Consider the following 24,937-nt stretch of genomic DNA (forward strand, 5'->3'; position numbering starts at 1 on the left):
TTCCCACATGCCAAATGTGTGGATAACAACACAAAGAAAGTGCCAGTTAAACTCCCCTCTACACCTGAAGAGAGCAGTGCAGGTAGGCCCACCTATAAAACCAAATCAGAGAGGAGAACTAGAATTTCATGTCTTTTATCCGGGTAGATCTATGTTATTAGGAAAAAATAATTTATGATAAGATTATACATTGGATCTTAGAATTAAATTGCAAGCTCTTTGATTTCTAGTTGTCTTGAATATTCTTCAGTACCTGGCACTAATGCTTTGGCTATATTGGCAATCTACATATATTTGTTCAAATGAATGAAATGATATTTTTAACAGACTCCAGTTGCTCTGCCATGAAAGGCAGTTACCTTCACTTCTGTTTTCTCTCTGCTGTCTTCCAGAGCACTGTCTCACCTAGCCATGTATACCATACCAAATAGAAAGAAATGGCCATTACCAGGTTCCCTGACTTAAAAGTCAGACCTTGGGAATTCCCTGGTGGTCCAGTGGTTGGGACTGCTCACTTTCACTCCTGAGTGCAAGGGCTCAGTCCCTGGTCCGGGAACTAAGATCCCACAAACTGCTCAGTGCGGCCAAAAAAAAAAAAAAAGTCAGACCTTATCAGAACAGCATGAACTCCATTCATGCACACTTCTGTTCATTCAACAAATGTTAACTGTGCATCTGTCACATGTCAGGCATGGGGTAAGAAACTAGAGAAACACACTCAGATGTGATACCACCCTACACCTGGGAGCACACAGTTTAGTAGAAGGCATCACATACGAATAATTAAGCCCAAAAGGAGATGCTAGTTGCTATGATGGAAGTGAGCACAGGATATGATACAAGACAAGAGGGTACATTCAAGTCTATTTCTAAGAGTTTGACGGGGTATCTGGTAGCATTGTGCCTGAATATACTCTGCATATCCTTCTAACCCAGCAACTCAAAGTCAACTCTGCAGGGATTAAAAACTTATTCTGAGATCTGATAGTGGTAATGGCCATTATTAATCGGTTTAGAATTGGCCAAGGACATGAGGATTTGAAAAAAATAATAAAACCTTTCCTTAGACGGAGCTGTCTGAACGTTCTTACTGCAAACTACTTTTCTGGGCTGTATACCGAATCTGTGTGTCAATTCATTTGTGCCTCCTTGACGACTGAAGTCAAGGCCTAATGCCTGGCAAAAATAATTTGAGCAGCATGCCACTCACTCTATTCTCTGCTGCCACAGTGATTCTAGACCTTGTGCAAATCTACCCTAAGCAACTAGGGACCATAACTAGGGAAATTGATTTCCTTAAAAAGCAAAGGGAATGGAGTTGCCAAAAGAGTTTCTAGGAGGATATGCCTGGAATTTGGGAATTTTGATTTGTGTTTCTACAAACCCTGGGCAAGCTGCCCTACCAAAATTACCATTAAGTTGAATTTATGACCAAGTAATGGTACATTTCTCTCATTAAAGACAGATCTTCTCTATCTGTCTGGGCTCAAGCATGACCTGCGTGGGAAAAAAATAAATCACCAGCCCCACATTGCTCTTTTGTGTGCCTTGGGAGTGGAGGGGGGATGCCAAAGCGGTTAAGGGGGGATGCCAAAGCCTTGTGACTTGTGTCCCAGGAGGGCAGAAAAATCAGTTTGAGGATTTGCTAAAGGATCAACGAAATAATTGATAACCAGTGCACTGGCATGATTCTGTGGTTGGAATGCCTTTGAAACCATTCCCAAATGGCACCAGGGATTAGGGAAGATTCTTGAACAGAGAATGAGTTATGTGACCTGGGGCATACTTTAACTCTGCCATCGACCTGGGTGTCGTTGTGAAGAACACTTAACCTCAGTGACCTCCTCCTCTGTCAAGGAGGTTGAATAATGGCTGCAACCCAGATGGAGCACACAAAGCACCGAGAGACGCCCTCCAAAAGTGGTCAGTTGTATCTCAGGGCTTCCTCAAGTTTTATTATTAAAATCAGAGAAACAAAAACAGATGAAAATAAAACCTGGTTTCAATACTCAATTCCAAATTATAGGATACTAACACCTGGTATTCTTCGCTGAAATTTTCCAATGCTTCTTCACGTTCAGATTTTTTTTTTCCTTCTTAAGATTTTTTTTTTTTTGATGTGGACCATTTTTTTATAAAGTCTTTATTGAATTTGTTACAATATTGCTTCTGTTTTATGTTTTGGTTTTTTGGCCACAAGGCATGTGGGATCTTAGCTCCCTGACCAGGGATTGAACCCACACCCCCTGCACTGGAAGGCGAAGTCTTAAACACTGGACCACCAGCGAAGTCCCACTTTCAGATTTATACCTAGAAGAAACAATAATGATAATTGTATTATTTAATATTTATCATTTGAAACCTTGGCCCAGGCACTGGACTAAGCCTTTTATCTGCATTTCATGCCATCTTCACCACTACCCCATGAGGTGGGAATTGCTAGCTCCATTTTGCAGATGAGAACCCTGGGGATTATGGAAGCCAACCCAGTGATAATGGGTTGATAATCTCCCACCCAGATTGGGCTGTTTCTAAAGTCTATGCTTTTAAGCACTAATGAGCTCCCAACAGAGGAAATAACAAATGATGAAGGAAATCCTACCTGTTCTTAAATTTTTAGATCAAATTTTTCAAATGTTACATAAAAAGTTTAATATTATGAAGTTTAATATTGCTTGAGAATATCCCTTTTCAATTACTGTCACCATCCATTCAATATCCACTAGAAATCCATTCAATAATTTCCTTTCTCACCTAAAATTAACTGTATCTTCCTATTCTGTACTTAGAATATTTAGAGTGAAGCATTTTCAGGATAAACTCTCTGTCATAACTTCATTCAGAGCTCTGACTCCATTCTTCAAAAGTCTTACACATTTTATAGCCTCAGGTTATGTCATAATATAAATTCTTTTATATTATCCAGGAGTTAATTATATGTTCCTTAAAAACTTTATTGCCTTTGAGAACTTATATTTTATTCCAACAATTTCTGAAATAAATATATAAATATTTATTAAATATATATGAATATATAAACTTTTGATGACTCAAGGTCCTCGGCAAAATTCATGCTTTTATTCTTACTGTAGCTATTCAAAATAAATCCAGACTTCTGTGCATTGTAGTTTTTGGATCTGTATTTTATCTCTCTCTCCTCCCACCATTGTAAACTGCTATTCCACATGCTGGCCTCAATGCTTATAATCTATCTTACTTTATAAATAATTGTCTGGATAAAGGCCTGAAGGAAGATCCATGTTTTTACTGTGGAGTAAAGTGCATTGGCATTGTGACATGTACTTTCATATTATCATTTAGCTTACATCTAAATTTGTAACAGTCTCCGCAATGGTTGTGTCTGACGAAAGACATAAGTTGAATGTGAACGCAAGTTACATTGTTTTTTACAAGTCATACATACATACAAGGAAATATAAGTAGACATGGATTATGATGTAGATATAGATATATAGATAGTATGCATAGGCTTTTTGGCTTACACTGTTTGCCGACCAGACATGATACAGAGAGAACCATGAAAGTAAGGGTTTTCTCTAAACTGGAGAATGTTTTTATTTTTTTCTTTACTTTTTTAACATCTTTATTGGAGTATAATTGCTCTACAACGTTGTGCTAGTTTCTGCTGTATAACAAAATGAATCAGGTATATGTATACATATATCCCCCTATCTCCTCCCTCTTGCGTCTCCCTCCCACCTTGCCTATCCCACCCCTCTAGGTGGTCACAAAGCACTGAGCTGATCTCCCTGTGCTATGCAGCTGCTTCCCACTAGCTACCTATTTTACATTTGGTAGTGTATATGTGTCCATGCCACTCTCTCACTTCGTCCCAGCTTACCTTCCCCCTCCCCGTGTCCTCAAGTCCATTTTCTACATCTGCATCTTTATTCCTGTCCTACACCTAGGTTTATCAGAACCATTTTTTTTTCTTTTTTTTTTAGATTCCATATATATGTGATAGCATACGGTATTTGATTTCTTCCTTCTGACTTACTTCACTCTGTATGACAGACTCTAGGTCAATCCACCTCACTACAAATAACTAAATTTCATTTCTTTTTATGGCTGAGTAATATTCCATTGTATATATATGCCACTTCTTTATCCATTCACCTGTCGATGGACACTAAGGTTGCTTCCATGTTCTGGCTATTGTAAATAGAGCTGCAATGAACACTGTGGTACATGACTCTTTTTGAATTACAGCTTTCTCAGGGTATATGCCCAGTAGTGGGATTGCTGGGTTGTATGGTAGTTCTATTTTTAGTTTTTTAAGGAACCTCCATACTGTTCTCCACAGTGGCTGTATCAATTTACATGCCCACCAACAGTGCAAGAGGGTTCCCTTTTCTCCACACCCTCTCCAGCATTTATTGTTTCTAGATTTCTTGATGATGGCCTTTCTGACTAGTGTGAGGTGATACCTCATTGTAGTTTTGATCTGCATTTCTCTAATGATCAGTGACGGTGAGCATCCTTTCACGTATTTGTTGACAATCTGCATATCTTCTTTGGAGAAATGTCTATTTAGGTCTTCTGCCCATTTTTGGATTGCATTGTTTGTTTTTTTGATATTGAGCTGCATGAGCTGCTTATAAATGTTGGAGATTAATCCTTTGTAAGGTGCTTCATTTGCAAATATTTTCTCCCATTCTGAGGGTTGTCTTTTTGTCTTGTCTATGGTTTCCTTTGCTGTGCAAAAGCTTTTAAGTTTCATTAGCTCCCATTTGTTTATTTTTGTTTTAATTTCCATTTCTCTAGGAGGTGGGTCAAAAAGGATCTGGCTGTGATTTATGTCATAGAGTGTTCTGCCTATGTTTTCATCTAAGAGTTTTATAGTGTAGGCCTTACATTTAGGTCTTTAATCCATTTTGAGTTTATTTTTGTATATGGTGTTAGGGAGTGTTCTAATTTCATTCTTTTACATGTAGCTGTCCAGTTTTCCCAGCACCACTTATTGAAGAGGCTGTCTTTTCTCCATTGTATATTCTTGCCTCCTTTATCAAAGATAAGGTGACCACATGTGCATGGGTTTATCTCTGAGCTTTCTATCCTCTTCCATTGATCTATATTTCTGTTTTTGTGCCAGTACCAGACTGTCTTGATTACTGTAGCTTTGTAGTATAGTCTGAAGTCAGGGAGCCTGTTGCCTCAAGCTCCGTTTATCTATATCAAGATTGCTTTGGATATTCGGGGCCTTTTGTGCTTCCATACAAACTGTGAAATTTTTTGTTCGAGTTTGGTGAAAAATGCCACTGGCAGTTTGATAGGGATTGCATTGAATCTGTAGATTGCTTTGGGTAGTACAGTCATTTTCACAATGTTGATTCTTCCAATCCAAGAACATGGTATATCTCTCCATCTATTTGTATCATCTTTAATTTCTTTCATCAGTGTCTTATAGTTTTCTGCATACAGGTATTTTGTCTCCATAGGTAGGTTTATTCCTAGGTATTTTATTCTTTTTGTTGCAATGGTAAATGGGAGTGTTTCCTTAATTTCTCTTTTAGTTTTTTCATCATTAGTGGATAGGAATGCCAGAGATTTCTGTGCATTAATTTTGTATCCTGCTACTTTACCAAATTCATTGATTAACTCTAGTAGTTTTCTGGTAGCATCTTTAGGATTCTCTATGTAAAGTATCATGTCATCTGCAAACAGTGACAGCTTTACTTCTTCTTTTCCAATTTGGATTCCTTTCATTTCTTTCTCTTCTCTGATTTCTGTGGCTAAAACTTCCAAAACTATGTTGAATAAGAGTGGTGAGAGTGGGCAACATTGTCTTGTTCCTGATCTTAGAGGAAATGGTTTCAGTATCTCACCATTGAGAACAATGTTGGCTGTGGGTTTGTCATATATGGCCTTTATTATGTTGAGGTAGGTTTCCTCTATGCCTATTTTCTGGAGAGTTTTTATCATAAATGGGTGTTGAATTTTGTCAAAAACTTCTTCTGCATCTATTGAGATTGTCATATGGTTTTTATCCTTCAATTTGTTAATATGGTGTATCACATTGATTGATTTGCGTATATTGAAGAATCCTTGCATTCCTGGGATAAACCCCACTTGATCATGGTGTATGATCCTTTTAATGTGCTGCTGGATTCTGTCTGCTAGTATTTTGTTGAGGAGTTTTGCATCTATGTTCATCAGTGATATTGGCCTGTAGTTTTCTTTTCTGGTAACATCTTTGTCTGGCTTTGGTATCAGGGTGATGGTGTCCTTATAGAATGAGTTTGGGAGCATTCCTCTTTCTGCTATATTTTGGAAGAGTTTGAGAACGATAGGTGTTAGCTCTTCTCTAAATGTTTGATAGAATTCACCTGTGAAGCCATCTGGTCCTGGGCTTTTGTTTATTGGAAGATTTTTAATCACAGTTTCAATTTCAGTGCTTGTGATTAGTCTGTTTATATTTTCTATTTCTTCCTGGTTCAGTCTCGGCAGGTTGTGCTTTTCTAAGAATTTGTCCATTTCTTCCAGATTGTCCATTTTATTGGCATATAGTTGCTTGTAGTAATCTCTCATGATCCTTTGTATTTCTGCAGTGTCAGTTGCTACTTCTCCTTCATCATTTCTAATTCTGTTGATTTCAGTCTTCTTTTTTTCTTGATGAGGCTGGCTAATGGTTTATAAATTTTGTTTATCTTCTCAAAGAACCAGCTTTTAGTTTTATTGATCTTTGCTATTGTTTCTTTCATTTCTTTTTCATTTATTTCTGATCTGATCTTTATGATTTCTTTCCTTCTGCTAAATTTGGGTTTTTTTATTTGTTGTTCTTCTTCTTTCTCTAATTGCTTTAGGTGCAAGGTTAGGTTGTTTATTTGAGATGTTTCTTTTTTCTTGAGGTAGGATTGTATTGCTATAAACTTCCCTCTTAGAACTGCTTTTGCTGCATCCCATCAGTTTTGGGTCATTGTGTTTTTATTGTCATTTGTTTCTAGGTATTTTTTAATTTCCTCTTTGATATCTTCAGTGATCTCTCTTGGAGGCTCATTGTTTAGCCTCCATGTGTTCGTATTTTTTACAGATCTTTTCCTGTAATTGATATCTAGTCTCATAGAATTGTGTTCAGAAAAGATACTTGATACGATTTCATTTTTCTTAAATATACCAAGGCTTGATATGTGACCCAAGGTATGACCTATCCTGGAGAATGTTCCATGAGCTCTTGAGAAGAAAGTGTATTTTGTTGTTTTGGGATGGAATGTCCTATAAATATCAATTAAGTCCATCTTGTTTACTGTGTCACTTAAAGCTTGTGTTTCCTTATTTATTTTCATTCTGGAGGATCTGTCCATTGGTGAAAGTGGGGTGTTAAAATCCCCTATTATAATTGTGTTACTGTCAATTTCCCCTTTTATGGCTGTTAGCATTTGCCTTATGTATTGAGGTGCTCCTATGTTGGGTGCATAAATATTTACAATTGTTATATCTTCTTCTTGGGTTGATCCCTTGATTATTATGTAGTGTCCTTCTTTGTCTCTTGTAATAGTCTTTATTTTAAAGTCTATTTTGTCTGATATGAGAATTGCTACTCCAGCTTTCCTTTGATTTCCATTTGCATGCAATATCTTTTTCCATCCCCACATTTTCAGTCTGTATGTATCTCTAGGTCTGATGTGGGTCTCTTGTAGACAGCATATATATGGTTCTGTTTTTGTATCCGTTCAGCCAGTCTATGTCTTTTGGTTGGAGCATATATCCATTTACATTTAAGGTAATTATCAATATGTATGTTCCTATTACCATTTTCTTAATTGTTTTGGGGGTATTTTTTGTGGGTCTTTTCCTTCTCTTGTGTCTCCTGCCCAAAGAAGTTCTTTTAGCATTTGTTGTAATGCTGGCTTTGTGGTGCTGAATTCTCTTAACTTTTGCTTCTCTGTAAAGGTTTTAATTTCTCCATTGACTCTGAATGAGATCCTTGCTGGGTAGACTAATCTTGGTTGTAGGTTTTTCCTTTCATCACTTTAAATATGTCCTGCCACTCCCTTCTGGCTTGCAGACTGTCTGCTGAAAGATCAGCTGTTAACCTTATGGGGATTTCTTGTATGTTATTTGTTGTTTTTCCCTTGCTGCTTTTAATATGCTTTCTTTGTATTTAATTTTTGACAGTTTGATTAATATGTGTCTTGGCGTATTTCTCCTTGGATTTATCTTGTATGGGACTCTCTGTGCTTCCTGGACTTGATTGACTATTTCCTTCCTCATGTTATGGAAATTTTCAAGTATAATCTCTTCAAATATTTTCTCAGACCCTTTCTTTTTCTCTTCTTCTTCTGGTACCCCTATAATTTGAATGTTGGTGCATTTAATGTTGTCCCAGAGGTCTCTGAGACTGTCCTCAATTGTTTTCATTCTTTTTTCTTTATTCTGCTCTGCAGTAGTTATTTCCACTATTTTATCTTCCAGGTCACTTATCCATTCCTCTGCCTCAGTTTTTCTGCTATTGATTCCTTCTAGAGAATCTTTTATTTCATTTATTGTGTTGTTCATCATTGTTTTTTGCTCTTTAGTTCTTCTAGGTCCTTGTTAAATGTTTCTTGTATTTTCCCCATTCTATTTCCAAGATTTTGGATCATCTTTACTATCATTACTCTGAATTCTTTTCCAGGTAGACTGCCAATTTCCTCTTTATTTGTTTGGTCTGGTGGGTTTTTACCTTTCTCCTTCATCTGCTGCATATTTCTCTGTCTTCTCATTTTGTTTAACTTACTGTGTTTGGGGTCTCCTTTTTGCAGACTGCAGGTTCATAGTTCCCATTGTTTTTGGTATCTACCCCCAGTGGGTAGGGTTGGTTCAGTGTCTTGTGTAGGCTTCCTGGTGGAGGGGACTAGTGCCTGTATTCTGGTGGGTGGGGCTAGATCTTGTCTTTCTGGTGGGCAGGGCCTCATCTGGTGGTGGGTTTTGGGGTGTCTGTGAACATAATATGATTTTAGGCAGCCTCTCTGCTTATGAATGGGTTTGTGTTCCTGTCTTGCTAGTTGTTTGGCAAGTGGTGCCTAGCTCTGGAGCTTACTGGCCATTGGGTGGAGCTGAGTCTTAGCATTGAGACAGAGATCTCTGGGAGAGTTCTTGCTGATTGATATTACATGGGGCCGGGAGGTCTCTCTGGTGGTCCAATGTCCTGAACTTGGCTCTCCCACCTCAGAGGCTCAGGTCTGACACCGGGCCAGAGCACCAAGACTCTGTCAGCCATGTGGCTCAGAAGAAAAGGGAGAAAAAAATAAAGAAAATAGGGCTTCCCTGGTGGCGCAGTGGTTGAGAGTCCGCCTGCCGATGCAGGGGACACGAGTTCATGCCCTGGTCCGGGAAGATCCCACATGCCGCGGAGCGGCTGGGCCTGTGAGCCATGGCCGCTGAGCCTGCGTGTCCGGAGCCTGTGCTTCGCAACGGGAGAGGCCACAACAGTGAGAGGCCCTAGTACCGCGAAAAAAAAAAATAAAGAAAATAAATAAAAATTTTTTAAGTTATTAAAATAAAAAAATGTTTTAAATTATTACAATAAAAAATTAAAAAGTAATGATAATAAAAAAAAAGTAGAGAGCAACCAAACCAAGAAACAAATCCACCAGTGATAACAAGCACTAAAAACTATACTAAGATAAACACAAAAATCAGAAACAAGTCGGTCACAGACAGCAAACCCCAAGTCTACAGTTGCTCCCAAAGTCCACCACCTCAGTTTTGGGATGATTCATTGTCTGTTCAGGTGTTCCACAGATGCAGGGTACATCAAGTTTATTGTGAGGATGTAACCCACTGCTCCTGAGGCTGCACGGAGCAATTTCTCCTTCTTTTCTTTGTTCGCACAGCCCTGGCGTTCAGCTTTGGTTTTGGCCCCACCTCTGCATGTAGGTCGCCCTCAGGCATCTATTCCTGCCCAGACAGGATGGGGTTAAAGCAGAGGCTGATTAGGGGGCTCTGGCACACTCAGGCTGGAGGGAGGGAGGGTTCAGTAGTTCTAATTGAAATGCGGGGCGAGCTTGCGACGGCAGAGGCCAGCATGACGTTGCAACAGCCTGGAGGCACACCGTGTGTTCTGCCGGGGAAGTTGTCCTTGGATCATGGGACCCTGGCAGTGGCAGGCTGCTCAGGCTCCCGGGGGTGGGGGCGGGGGCGGGGTATGGATAGTGACCTGTGCTTGCACACAGTATTCTTGGTGGCTGCAGCAACAGCGTTAGCGTTTCATGCCCGTCTCTGGTCTCCAAGCTGATAGCCGTGGCTCGCGCCCCTCTCTGGAGCTGGTTTAGGCGGTGCTCTGAATCCCCTCTCCTCACGCACCCCGAAACAATGGTCTCTTGCCTCTTAGGCAGATCCAGAGTCTTTCCCAGACCCTCCCAGCTAGCTGTGGCGCACTAGCCCCCTTCAGGCTTTGTTCATGCAGCCAACCCCAGTTCTCTCCCTGGGATCTGACCTCCGAAGCCCAAGCCTCAGCTTCCATCCCCCACGCGTCCCAACAGGTGAGCAGACAAGCCTCTTGGGCTGGTAAGTGCTGGTCAGTGCCCAATCCTCCGTGCAGGAATCTCTCCACTTTGCCCTCTGCACCCCTGTTGCTGCGCTTTCCTCTGTGGCTCCAAAGCTTTGCCCCTGCCAACCCCGTCTCCGCCAGTGAAGGGGCTTCCTAGTGTGTGGGAACTTTTCCTCCTTCACAGCTCCCTCTCAGAGGTGCAGGTTCCATCCCTATTCTTTTGTCTCTGTTTTTTCTTTTTTTCTTTTGCCCTACCCAGGTATGTGGGGATTTTCTTGCCTTTTGGGAAGTCTGAGGTCTTCTGCCAGCGTTCAGTAGGTGTTCTGTAGGAGTTGTTCCACATGAAGATGTATTTTTGATGTATTTGTGGGGAGGAATGCGATCTCCATGCCTTACTCCTCTGCCATCTTGAAGGTCCCCCCAAGACTGTTTTTAAAAGTTTGCTTTTAAATAATTCAAGTTTAAACTTTACTTACCACTATGCTTATTTATACTACAATGCTTTATACAGAAAAGTCACTCAATAAGTGCTAACTAAAGAAAATTATACAAAAAGGCATTCAATGCCAAACTGTAGAATTGTTTGCTAATACCTTTTTTTTCCCAGATTCACCTATGCTCTTCTTTGAGCTTAAAAGAGTTTATAAAATAACTCACATGTGTTAAAACTCTCTTTCTCTTTCAGAGCATACTAAACATTAAGAGAATGAAAATATAAGCCACAGAGTAAGAGAAAATATTCACAAATTATATATCCAACAAGGACCTGTTATTAAGAATATATATATGTACATTATATATTTAAAAACCTCTCAAAACTCAGTAATAACAAAAAAGTACAAAAGCTTTGGACAGACACCTTACCAAATAAGATATACTGATGGCAGATAAGCATGTGAAAAGATTTTCAACACCATTAGTTATTAGAGAAATGCAAATTTAAACCACAATGAGATACCACCATATGCTTATTAGAATAACTAAAATTAAAAAGAATGACCATACAAAATGTTGGTGAGGATATGGAAGAAATGGAACTCTCATGTGTCCATACAAGGATTCATACATGAATGTTCATAGCAGATTTATTTATAATAGCCAAAAACTGGAAACAACCCAAACGTCCATCAACAGTTGAATAGATAAATAGATTATGGTATATCTACACAATGGGATACTGCTCAGCACCTAAAATAAATAAACAATTGATGCATGCAACAACATGGCTGTATCTCAAAATAACTATGCTGAGTGAAAGAAGCCAGAAGAAGAATCTATACCCTATGATTCCATTTGTATAAAATTCTGGAAAATGCAAACTCACCTATAGTAACAGAAAGCAGCTAGCTCAATAGTTGTCTGGTGGCTGGGTGAGTAAAGATGGAAGGGAAGGCCTACCAAAGACAACAAGGAAATTTGTAGGGATGAGGGGTATGTTTACTATTTTGATCATGGCAATGGTTTCACGGGTGTATTAGTGTGTCAAAAATTCTCAGACTGTATACTTGAAATTTGTGCAATTTATGATTTGTCAATTATACCTAAATAAAGATATAGTGAAGGGCCAAAAAAAGAGAACATAGCAAACAAAAGAAAGAAATTAAAAGCAGTCTTCTTCAGAATCAAAAGTTCAGATCTGAAAGAAACTTAACAGATCAATCCATCTACTTATTCATCTTATGGATGAGGCAATTGAGAGCAAAACAGTGGTTACCCAATAGGTAGACTCATCAGGGACACCAAAAGAACAAAAATAAGCAAATTTGACAATTGGTAATTCAAAAAAAAAGCATCAAGCAGACAAGTTGGAGAAAATCAGAATTTCATTGTATTTGCTGACAATTATATCTGGGGTCATGCTGTCATGATATGCTCAATGCATAGAGCCTCTAAGCATCTAAATCCTGCCATAGATCCAGAAATGTCAAATGACTATTCTCATAGTAGGTGGCAGAGCAACAACTCATGTCTTTAAATGCTCATCTCAGGGCTCTATCTCTTAGAACAGGTTCACAGAGCTGGAAGAGAAATCCACACCAGAAGAAGTAGCAGTCACGTGACTTGATGATCCCTAACCAGAAAGCAAAAGGAACTATGCAAGTCAACATATTTGCATCTCACTTGCCAAAAGCACCCCTGTGAAAACTACAGATCATGCAAACTTCCACTGGTGTTAAAGATGCTACACCCATTCCCTGCTTCAGCTTGGGTTTTGTCTGCTGTAGATTCTTGTCAGGAGAAGCCAGGCAAAGAGCAAGGAAACTTTACACGAGGGAGCAACAGAAATATATATACAGCCTCCAGAGGAATGACGGACAAGGTAACAGGAAAAATAGATGAGTAGGTGCTTAGAAGAATCTACTAGCCTCTTCTCACAGCTGGAGGGATCACCAGGTATTCCAGGTTTCTATTACTGCATAACAAGTTAGCCCAAAACTTAGTGGCTTAAATAATAATCATTTATTTGGCGTGAGTCTGCAATTTGCGCAGGTCTTGGTGGGAACAGCTCACCTCTGCTCCAAGTGGCCTGACTGGGGTTGAACGATCCACCTCCAACAAAGCTGATAAGTTGATTGATGCTGCCTATCCGTTCCTCTCCATGCGGGCCTCTCCATGGGGTGGCTTAGGCTTCCTCATAGCGTGGAGACTGGGTCCTAAGACCAAGCATCCTAAGAGATAGGAAGTGGAAGCAACCAATTTCTTAAGATCTGGTCCTGGATCTTACTAGATCCAGTGCCAGTTTCCAAAGTCATATTTTAAGAAACTGGGACAGCAATACTTCTGCCATGTTCTATCGGCCAAGCAATCATAATCCATAACTATTCAAGGGGAAGAGACACAGACCTCCCACCTCTAGAAGGAAGGAGTGTCAGAAATTTGTGGGCTGTATTTTAAAGCCATTATACCAACGTACCACACAATCACTACCTGGACACTACCTAGTTAAAAATTACCTGGACACTTTTGTTAGTTTCTCTTTAAGGCCTTGCTCTCTGATAAGAAGAGTGAAGGGATTTGTGTATTTACCTTGACCATAACCTCAGTATTATAAAGACCATTCTCTGTTAGCATGTGTGATCTTAGCATCCAAATTGTTTTCCCACTTTACAAATAGGAGTGGTAACACTGCATTTTTAAATAACTCTGGGTACAATAAACCTAAAAGCTCTCTGAAGACAGGGACTTGATCATGCTACAGTATCCTAAACATAGTAGGCATTTCATGATATTGCAAATTGATGTATGCCAAGTTGGCCCTCTACAATTTTCAAATTCTTCTGCTAAATACTGATTGTCTCAACATTTGGTAACACAATAAGAGATAAATAGAAGTTGTGACAGCTTCCTCTATCTCACCATTAGGCAGTAAGTGCAGTGAAAGTAAATCACAGACCAAATTCTGCCACATAGAAATATTTATTAGCTAGAAAGCTCCAAAATAGTCATACAAACTATTCATTCCCATGGGCTTGAAGAAGCAACTGCTCTCTACCTTTTAGGCACTCCAACAAGCTTTACAATAATACTTCAACAGAAAAATCAGCAAACCTTCTAACTGGAGCAGGTGACAGAGTCTTGATTAAATAAGGAAGCAAAGAACAAAATTCTAGACCCAGGACATACTCTGAAGATGTTAGGCTTCTGGTTTCGTTAGGTCCTTCAATTTTGTTCCTTCAAGGACACTTTTAGCCTGATGCATATCTTGCACACCATTCACTTACTGCCCAAATTATGCCTAACATCCCTTACATTAATCAATGAACCCTCTGATGCAACATATGAAGTGCTCTGAGTCTGGATCCCTAAGCAGAGAACTGCTGGGCTCATAGTATTATGTGAGAGCTGGCTTGTACTGGCTGTGAGTCTACTGTACACATCTTTTCCCAACTCTGCATTCTGTGACCTCACACTGGTAGCCTGAAACTGGCCACAGGGGGAATATTTACACAACAGAAATCAACAAATGCTAAAAATCAGGACTCCGCCGCTCCCCAGAGCTGGTTGTTAAACGTTTACCAGCACATGACTATAACTAACCACTCTTGTGTGTGAATTGAAGTTAATTTATATCATACTATTTATATGGGAGTATTTGAAAGTAACATAGTAATAACATAATAATCAAATATTAATTGCTTAATTATTCCATACAGTTCTTGAATTCAAATAAATGCCTGTGTGTGTGTGTGTGTGTGTGTGTGTGTGTGTGTTTTGAGTGAGTGAGTTGTTTGTCACATCTTACCTTACAAGCTCAGGACTTCCCTGGTGGCACAGTGGTTAAGAATCGCCTGCCAATGCAGGGGACACGGGTTCAAGCCCTGGTCCGGGAAGATGCCACATGCTGCGGAGCAACTAAACCTGTGCATCACAACTACCGAGCCTGCGCTCTAGAGCCCGAGAGCCACAACTAATGAGCCCCTGCACCACAACTACTGAAACCCACACCTAGAGCCTGTGCTCCGCAACAAGAAAAGCCACCGCAATGAGAAGCCCATGCACCACAACGAAGAGTAGCCCCTGCTCGCTGAAACTAGAGAAAGTCCGTGCGCAGCAACAAAGACCCAACACAGCCAAAAATAAATTAACTAATTAATTAAAAAAAAATTACCAGCTCATTATAATCTGTAAAGTTTTAAGTGACATCATATTGAGTAGAATCAAAAAACTGAGTCAAACAGTAATTGAACAGCAGGGCTAAATTAGATGATAATATAAGAGCTTTTCTAAGATTATCCACTCACACTTAAGACTGACATAAAATAGAATGACAGATATCAATCCAATTTTAATTTTATTTTCATTGAAAATTCTGATCTAATCTGAAGCATGGCCCATAATTTTATGTCCAGTATGATGGGAAGGACCAGAGTTCAGGTCTCAACTTTAGCACATATTATCTTCAGACAAATCATTTCTGAGCTTCTCTTCTCTCATTTGTAAAATGGGGGTGATAAAAATGAGATTGTCCACGTGAAAGTATTTGTAACTGGCAAAAAGCTACAAAACACTGGCAATTATCACTCAAGTGCCTCACAAAGAACTAGCTGCTAACAAGTTAGGATTCAGCCAGGAATACACTATTCTTCTTTCCTTAATGAGAAATAATAAATAAAGCAATTAAATATTTTTAAAAGAATTTTTCTGTCCAAAAGATCAAGACTACTAAAATTAAATTTTCCAGGTTCTCTGAGATTGCAAACAAAGCCTGATCACAAAACTGTCATCAGGCACATGCACTGGAACACACTGAACGTCATTATCTTCTTTGGGTGCACATGGGATGCCCTAAGCTGAGGCCCCCTGCCTTCAGAGCCGGCTCAGGCCACACAGGTCACTGTCTGTCACCAGTCTAGGACTGCAGTGTTTTCCCAGTGAACTAGGTATTCACATTTTTCTTCCCTTTTACTTCTTTATTATAAAACATCCTCCCTACCTCATCCCCCCAATCCCACAGACAAATATATTTAGGGAAAAAAAGACCCTGAAGTATTTGTGCTTAATCCAATTTTCATTTTCACTAAACACTCCTTCACCCCATCACACCTAATAGGTTTATTATACCATTTAGCCCTCTTCCAAATATTCCCCTTTTAAAGGTAAAAAAAACTAACTGAGCTTCAGAAAGTTTAGGGACTTGCCCAAGACTCTCAAAGCTCAGAGGTGGTATAGCCAGGTTTCTAACACAGAATTGTCTGGTTTCAAAGACCATTCTCATTTTCCTTTTCCAATAATCCCTCTAGAACTCTTAGAAGTTAATTCATAGACTCTCAGAAATCAGTCAGTATTTTAAAAGGTCTTCTAGACCACACAGTAGTTTGATGGTTGAACTCTCTATTCTCCATTAGAATAGTCAACTTCTGTATTAAAACTGCATGTCAAACACCTAATATGAACACTTGCTAAGATCATGCCTTTTGAACTCCTAGTATCTCAGTGCCTGGCAAAGGTGGTATTTAATAAATATTTGTTCTTTAATGAAAGAATGGTTCCAAGCGACTGTGCACCTGTGCCCAAATGAACACCTCCAGTGACAGGGAAGTCACCACTGTCACAGGAAGTCAACATCTTCAAGATCTCCTCATGTCAAATTACTTGCATGAAGTACTAAAAAAAAAAAAAAAAGAGGGGCTTCCCTGGTGGCACAGTGGTTGAGAGTCCGCCTGCCGATGCAGGGGACAAGGGTTCGTGCCCCGGTTCGGGAGGATCCCACATGCCGCAGAGCGGCTGGGCCCGTGAGCCATGGCCGCTGAGCCTGCGCGTCCGGAGCCTGTGCTCCGCAACGGGAGAGACCACAACAGTGAGAGGCCCGTGTACCGCAAAAAAAAAAAAAAAAAAAAAAAAAAAAAAAAAAAGGAAGAAAGGAAAACATAAAGCATAAAGGATAGGTTCCCCAGGAATGGATTTAACTACCCAAAATAGACTATTACCAAGTGAGATGCTGTGGCTAGGAAACCAAGCAAAGACAGACGTCCTGCCTTCTTCACATTTACCCTAAGCAAACCACACTGCACTCTATAACAAAGGGACATTTTATCAATAAGAGTTTCAAAAAGAGCTTCAGAAAAATCTACCATCATTAGTAAATGTAGTGCTTTGATTCAACAGTCTGCTCACAAGAATAAATCAAAGTTAACTGTGAAAAACATGAGGCAGGTTTGAAAGCGATGAAACAATAATGCACATATGTCATAAAAAGTAAGCAAAGTTGAAATAAAGTTGATTTAAATCCCAGAATTCTTTTTCTGAGTAACATTTTATATTTTAAAGTTTACAGAGGTCAAGGATATGTTCACAAATGCTCTCATTTCTCAAACATGTACAAGTTGGGAGTGCCTCTCAACAGGTGTTCCTGTCAAGTCTTGTATAAATAAAATCTTTACAATAAGGTATTTTAAATGTACTTAACGAGGTAGTTATTTATAGTACCTTGTTATAAATCATTTTGAAAACAAGATACCCCACAATGTATCAACTTTATAAATTCAGATTTTCTTTGATGGTGTTTTGTAAACTATGGTAGAAAGCATTTTGCTCTCTTCTCTAGCATAATTACCAAGCCAAATAATTTAGACATGAATTCCAGGTTATGTATTATTTTAATAAAATCACTTTCCATTGAGATAAATTTCCAAACTCTGCTTTCTATTCTAATAACTTCATTGTGTGGTTGTAAATAATCTGTTTAATTTCTGGCCTCTTTTGATAGATTCATATGTCTTATTGTACAAATAAGACAGCAGAAGTCCGGAGAGGGCTAATGGCTTTTGCAGAATCTCGCAGGTGGACCACCATGGAGTCAGGGTAGTGGGGACTCCTTGAGGTCATACCAGTGCTCTTCTTACTCACCAGACTCAACTCTGCTTTTCACCATTTTACTGTCACACATTTAAGTATTAGTCTGCAAGTATAAGTCAAAGAAGGGGCTGCTTTGCCTCTGATATACATCGGAATGAAGAGAAGTTGGAGTGGAAAGAAAACCTATTACACCTCCTTTCCTAGGTTTCTCTGACATTCTAAACAAACATTTCAACTTAATCTTTCCAATTACAGCAAATGTGGCCTCCTTGTGCCTATTGTACAAGGATGTATGCCTATGGAAATTTATAAGAACCACTGAGTGAGGCAACAGCCCAACTCTGCACTCCTAAGACCAAAACCCAGGAGCAGGGGGTCCAAGAAGACTCGAGTTCAGCACAAAAACCTTCCAGGACTACTTCTGATGTCTCAAAGCCATCCTTCTTCCTGCCTTAGGTTCTTTACATATACTACTTCTTTTTCTAAGACTGATCTTCCCCACCCCTTTTCACTGGTTTATTCTCACTGAGACTTAGAGAGTTTATCTCAGACCTCACTTCCTTAGGGGAAAATAAAGTCAAGTTCCCCTGTATGTGTTCCCTCCATAGCTCCAACTACAATTATAGTTAAATGGTTAATTCTGTTAACTGATGGTTAATATCTGTCTCCCTCATAAAGTACTGAGCTACAAAAGATTAAGCACTACTCTTTCTTGCTTGCTGCTACTGTATCCCCAACAACAAATCTAGGGTGATAGATAGATGGTGCTAAAAACGTTTATCTGTTCAACAAATTTTATTGAGTACTGATTATGTTCTAGCCATCGTTTTTGACACTGGAGATGCAGTACTAAGTTAACCCTGAAGAAACTCACATCCTAGTAAGGGAAAGACACAAAAAACAAATAAACAAATGTTTATTTAATGAGTGCTATAAAGGAAACAAACAGGATGCTGAGGAAGAAAATAATAGGGCTTGAGGAGGTGAAGATGAAGCTGTCTTGGACGTGGGGGTCACGGAAGGCATATCTAAAGAGGCAACATTCGAGCTGAGACCTGAAGAATGAGAAGAAGCTAGCAAACTGCAAAGTTCTAAGAAAGAGCTTCCAGGCAGAGGGAAAGGCAAAGACAAAGACCATGTGGGAAGAGAACTTGGTGTATTCAAGAAACAGAAAGATGTCAATGTAGCCAGATAGACTGAGTGAGGAAGAAAGTGGCCCAAAATGAAGTTACAGAAGTAGTTAAAGCTGGATCATTCAGGGCCTTCCAGGCCATGGTGAGGAGTTAGAATTTTCTTGTAAGGGCAATGGGAAGATACTGAATGATTATGAGCAGGGATTTGACATGCTCTGATTTAATTTAGGTTTTTAGAATGTAATTCGACTTAGGTTTTTGACTTTGGCTGCTGGGTAGATAATGTAGTCTAGGGGGACAAAAGTAAAAGCTGTGAGACCAGTTTGCTGGTTTTCATAGAAGTCCAGTTAAATGACCATGATAGCCTGGATAACACTAGTGACAGCAATAATGGGAGTAAGGGAGTGGATTTTATATCTGTTTTGGAATTGTAGTGGTTATTGTTGGATTGGATGTGTGAGGTGAAAGAAAATAAGGATAACTCTTGGGCTTCTGACTTGACCAACTAGGTGGACGGTGGTACCATTTACAGAGGTGGGTGTGGGGTAGAACAGGAAGAGGTTGTAGAAACCCAAAAGTTCCATTATGAATATGTTAAGTTTGAGATATCAATTAGTCTTCCAGGTGTACATCTGTTGATATGAACGTTTGTTGTGTTTTTGGGGGTGTTTTGTTTTGTTTTGTTTTTGGCCGCACCACGTGGCATGTGGGATCTTAGTTCCCATCCAGGGATCGAAACCCCACCCCCTGCAGTGGAAGCCTGGAGTCTTAACCACTGGACCGCCAGGGGAGTCCTGATATGAATATTTGTTAAATTAATAAATATAGTTCTGCTTCCACCTAGGATGGAGAAGCTACAAAAGAATGTCACTATCACCCAAACAGAAAAAGTTGATAATCTATCCTTTTTTTTTAAGTCCAAGGAAAAAATATTTGAATTCCGGGTCCTCTGACAAGCTTACAGGGAAAGATTTCTTTGGGCAGAGTATGACCTGAGCGATTCTAGGCTTCCTGGGTCTAGGAACTCTTTTCCAATTACATTTTGATTTGAAGTTAATGTTGCTTGCAAGAAGAACACATTCTACTTTTTTACATTTGTTAAAAAAAAAACACCTGCGTGTGTGTATGAAACATATCATTATCATGACTTCATTTAACAAAATATTTGCTGAGAACCTACTACGTACTGCTCCCTTCAGTCCAAGCTACCATGATGTCTCATGTAGACCACAGCAGTGATTTCTCTACTTATACTCTTGTACCCTTCTAATTCATTCTCCTCACCTCACAAACACTAGGTGATCTGTTTAAATTCCAAAATTATCAAGATTTGGACACACTTGCATCGTGTATCTGCCTCCCCCACCTAACCCCCAACCTTTGGAGTATTTTAATGCAAATCCTAGACATCGTCATTTCACATCTGTCTATTTTATTTTGTATTTCTAAAAAAATATTGATTTTTAAACATAATTACAATGCTATTATCCTTTCTTCACAATTAACAATAATTCCATGGTATCGTCTAGTACCTAGTCCATATTCAAATTTTCCCACTTGTTTAAGAAACTTATTACTGTTGGCTTGTTTGAAACAAGAGACAAACAAGGTCTGCAAATTACCTTGCGTTATTGTATCTCTTAGGTCTCTGTTGAGTACTCTCTCCTTTTATTTATTTTTCCATACCATTGACTTGTTGCAAAAGCTGGGTCAGCTGTGCTACAGAATGTCCTAGAAACAATGTGGTTTTCTGGATTTGTCTGTTTGCTTCCAAGAACCTATTCTCTTAGATAATCTACACTGCTTTAGAAAAGGACAGACTCTAAAAAATAATCAGTCTTGAGTTCATCAGTGAGCTGAGGTTATGAGGTAATCAGGTGAACTAAATTCTAAAGGGCAAAAGGTGGCTCAAAGGAAACATAGGACACCCAATGTTCCACCTTGGAGGGAGGATGGGAGGAAAAGGAGGCAGCCATAGGAGTGGGTAAGAAGAATACAACTGAAATTTTAACACATTTTTAAAGCACACATGAGGACTAGTGTGAAAGTATAGAATCCCCAGGAGCCACAGGCAAGGGAGCCTGCACTTACTCACCAGTTACTCTCCACAGGCCTCCACTGGATATTTACAAGAAAGACTAGGGGCAGGTAGGAAACTGGAAAGCTCCTCTTGGTGGCAAAGGTGTGCAGGGTCTGCTAGAGTCTGAAAGTAGAACAGGAACACCTACATAATCTCATCTCCCACTGGGCTCTGCATGAGTTCAGGATAACAAGCAGGGGCCACTGCCCACAGCCCAGAATCTTCTTGATAGGAAGCAAAAATCTGTCTACTCTTGGGGTAGTCAAAAGAACCTACTCATATCCTAGATATGACCATGCTTTTACATGAAGTAAAAAGTATCAGGTCCTAAGGGCGAATTACGAAACACTATCATGTACTTATTCCCAGGCAAAAAGTTGGCTGCTTCTGGGCGAAATGTAGACATGCTTGTGCTCAAGATCCTACACTGATACAAAACAGAGTCCTGCTACTGATCAATGAGGAATAGGAAATTCATTAAAAGAAAGAGTTCACCCACACATGGGTGAACTGAACTGAAGAGGAGGCCAAGATGACTAGCTTATCACAGGAGAGAAGTAGGAGTGATTAAAAAGCCTGGCACGGGCTTCCCTGGTGGCGCAGTGGTTGAGAGTCCGCCTGCCAATGCAGGGGACACGGGTTCATGCCCCGGTCCGGGAAGATCCCACATGCCGCAGAGTGGCTGGGCCCGTGAGCCATGGCCACTGAGCCTGTGCGTCCAGAGCCTGTGCTCCACAACGGGAGAGGCCACAACAGTGAGAGGCCCGCGTACCGCAAAAAAAAAAAAAAAAAAGCCTGGCATGTGAGGCTCTGGAGCACAGCGTCTGCCTAAGGCTGAGGCTGGAGCAGGAGAAATGAAAAAACCCCAGCCCCAGCATGAGCCTTGCACAAAGTATTAAGCAATAGAAGTCTAAGGCTAGGGGAAGGACAAGAACATGGAGATAAATCCCTTCTGTGACAAATGCACTTAGGGATTGCTAAAAGCTGAGAGTGGAGAAGAAACATATAGAAAATCCCTCTAGTATTCCAGGCCTCACACTAAGAACAAGCAAGGTTCTTAATAATTCACCACTGGAGGAATTTGAAGCCCTGAATTTGCTGAAATTAACCACAACATAGCAACAACAACAGCAAATCCAAACCCAGCTCATCTACTGATTAGATAGCCTCAACTTCCAGAAGAATCATGATCGAATAGAAGAAGAAGTATGCCTAGTTCTGGGCATAAACATTACTTAGCTCAGTGTCTAGTGTTCTTTTATACACATTATCTGGCACGTAAACAAAATTATGATAAACATAAAAAGCAAGAACAAAACAACCCATTGTCAAGAGAAAAAACAGACTCAGGATTTGGCCTAGATGTTAAAACTAACAGACAAGGACTTCAAAATAACTGTAATTAATATACTAAAGGATTTAGAGGAAAAAATGCAATACATGAATGAAGAGATGGAGGACTTAAACAAAGAGATGCATGTCTCTCCTAGGGGTTCTGGGACAAATTACCACAAGTTGGGTGGCTTAAAACGAGAGAAAATGATTCTTTCACAGTTCTGGAGGCCTGAAGGCTGAAATCAAAGTATCAGCTCTTTCTGGAGGCTCTAGAGAAGAAATTTTCTCCGCTTCTTCTATCTTCTGGTGGCCATCAGCATTCCTTGGCTTCCTTGACTTGGGGCCACATCACTCTGATCTCTGCTTCCATCTTCACACTCTCTTTTCGTCTGTGTGTCTGTGTCTTCTGTTTCTTATAAAGACACTTATAATTGGATTTAGGACCCCCTCAGGTATTCCAGGAAGATCTCATCTCAAGAACCTTAACTTAATGACATCTGTAAATAAGATTTCCCAAATACCATTCACGGGTTCCAGGGATTTAGACATGGACATATCACTGGGGGGCCAGGAGTGGTGAGCACTATTCAACCCACTAAAGATAAAAATCATAAAAGAGAATAATGTTGTGTGGTCAGCAGAATAATGGATCCCCCAAAGATGTCCACTTCCTAATAACCTGGACCTGTGACTATGTTACCTTACGTGGCAAAAGGGACTTCACAGATGTAAGTAAGTTTACAATAGTGAGATGGGGCTATATTATCCTGGGTTATCCAGTTGAGCCCAATATAATCACAAGGGTTCTTTTAAGTGAAAGAGGGAGGCAAGAGGTTAGAGAGAGATTTAAAGATGTTATGCTGCTAGTTTTGAAGATACAGGAAAAGGCCATGAATCAAGGAATGTAGGCAGTTTCTAGAAGCTGGAAAAAGGAAATGGATTCTCCTCTACAGCCTCCAGAAAGAAAACAGCCTACTAGCACCTTGATTTTAGCCAACTGAGACCCATTTTGGACTTCTGACCTCCAGAGCTTTAATATAATAAAGTTCGTAGTTTTAAGCCACAGTTTGTGGTAATTTGGTGCAGCAAAAATAGGAAACTAATCCAGATGGCAATACTAAACATATTTTTTTTCCTTTGACAGGTTTATCTGCAGACTGGACACAGCAGAGGAAATAATTAATGACCTTGGAGATAGATAGAAACTATCCAAAATGAAAGGCAAGAGGAAAATGAGAGAAAAAGAATAGATTGTTTGGTTTTCTTCCAGAATTTTTAGATAATCTATTCGATAATTGTATTCTTAGAATAAGAAGAGAGAACATAAGAAACATTTGAAGAGGTAATGGTCAAGAATTTTCTGAAATAAATAAAAGGCAAAAACAAATCAAAGAATCCCAGAAAACCCTAAGCAAGATAAATACAATTTTTAAAAAAAAGCCACAGCTATAAAAAAAATTGTAGTAAAACTGCTGAAATTCAAAGATAAAGAGAAAAATCTTGAGGCAGAGAAAAAGAAAAGAAACACTACTTACAGTGGAAGATAAGAATTACAGCAGACTTTTTGTCAAACTGTATAATCCAGGGGATAATAGGACACCTGTAAAGTAATGAAAGAAACAAAATTGTCAACTTAGAATTATATATTCTGAAAAAATGTCTCTAAAAATAAAGTTGAAATAAAGACTTTCTCAGACAAACAAAAGCTGAGAGAATTCATTGCTTGGAGACTTGCATTACAAAAAATATTAAAAGACGTTCTTCAGGCAGAAGAAATATTATACCAGATAGAAAACTGAATCCTTATAAAAGAATAAAGAGCACTGAAAATTGTAAAAATGCAGTTAAATATAAAAGACATTTTTCTTATGTTGAAATTCTTTAAAATATAATTGACTCCCTATTACTATGATAGTAATAATATGTTCATGGGGTTGATAATACATGCAAAAGGAAAAAAAATCTAAAAACAGCACAAAGATCAAAAGAAAGAAAATGGAAGTGTATTTGGTAAGGTTTCTACTCCATTTGTGAAGTGATATATTTGGAAGTAAACTGTGATAAGTTAAAGATGTTCATTTTAAATCCTAGAGCAACCAATAAATAAGCTGATTATGAAAATAAATGAATAAAAAATATTCAATTAAAAGTAGGCACTAAAAAGGAAAGCAGGAACAAAGACCCAATGAAACAAGTAGAAAACATGTAGCAGTTAGTATATTTAAACCCAACCATATCAAGAATTACATTAAATAAAATTGAAATTAACAGTTCAGTTAAAAGACTGATATTATCAGGTTGGATAAGAAAGCAAGACCCAGCTATATGTTGTCTACAATAAATCTGCTTTAAATATAAAGATACAGATAAGTAAAAAGTAAAACGATAAAAAAATTATACTGCCAATCAAAGGGAACTGATTAATACCAGAAAAGGTAGACATCAGAATAAGGTATATTAACACACTAAGGATATTACATAATGATAAAAGGGTAAATTCATGAAAAGAAAAGAACAACTCTACATGTATATGCACCTAATAACACACCTTCAAAATACTTTAGAACTGAAATGAGAAATTGAGAAATACACAATATAGCT

The 24,937-nt window shown here is 39.1% G+C and overlaps 1 protein-coding gene across 1 annotated transcript in view; it reads left to right on the forward strand.

The window, feature by feature from the left end:
* IGF1 (insulin like growth factor 1) overlaps window positions 1-23,573 on the forward strand; it is a 151,597-nt gene extending 128,024 nt beyond the window's left edge. Inside the window, exon 4 of the mRNA XM_060164763.1 lies at window positions 23,481-23,573. Within this exon, the coding sequence (XP_060020746.1) occupies window positions 23,481-23,519 (39 nt within the window). The 3' untranslated portion in view covers window positions 23,520-23,573. The remainder of the gene's footprint in view (window positions 1-23,480) is intronic.
* Window positions 23,574-24,937: the final 1,364 nt, after the last annotated feature.

The sequence above is a fragment of the Lagenorhynchus albirostris genome, chromosome 11, assembly GCF_949774975.1.
Source record: "Lagenorhynchus albirostris chromosome 11, mLagAlb1.1, whole genome shotgun sequence".
Lineage (NCBI taxonomy): Eukaryota > Metazoa > Chordata > Mammalia > Artiodactyla > Delphinidae > Lagenorhynchus > Lagenorhynchus albirostris.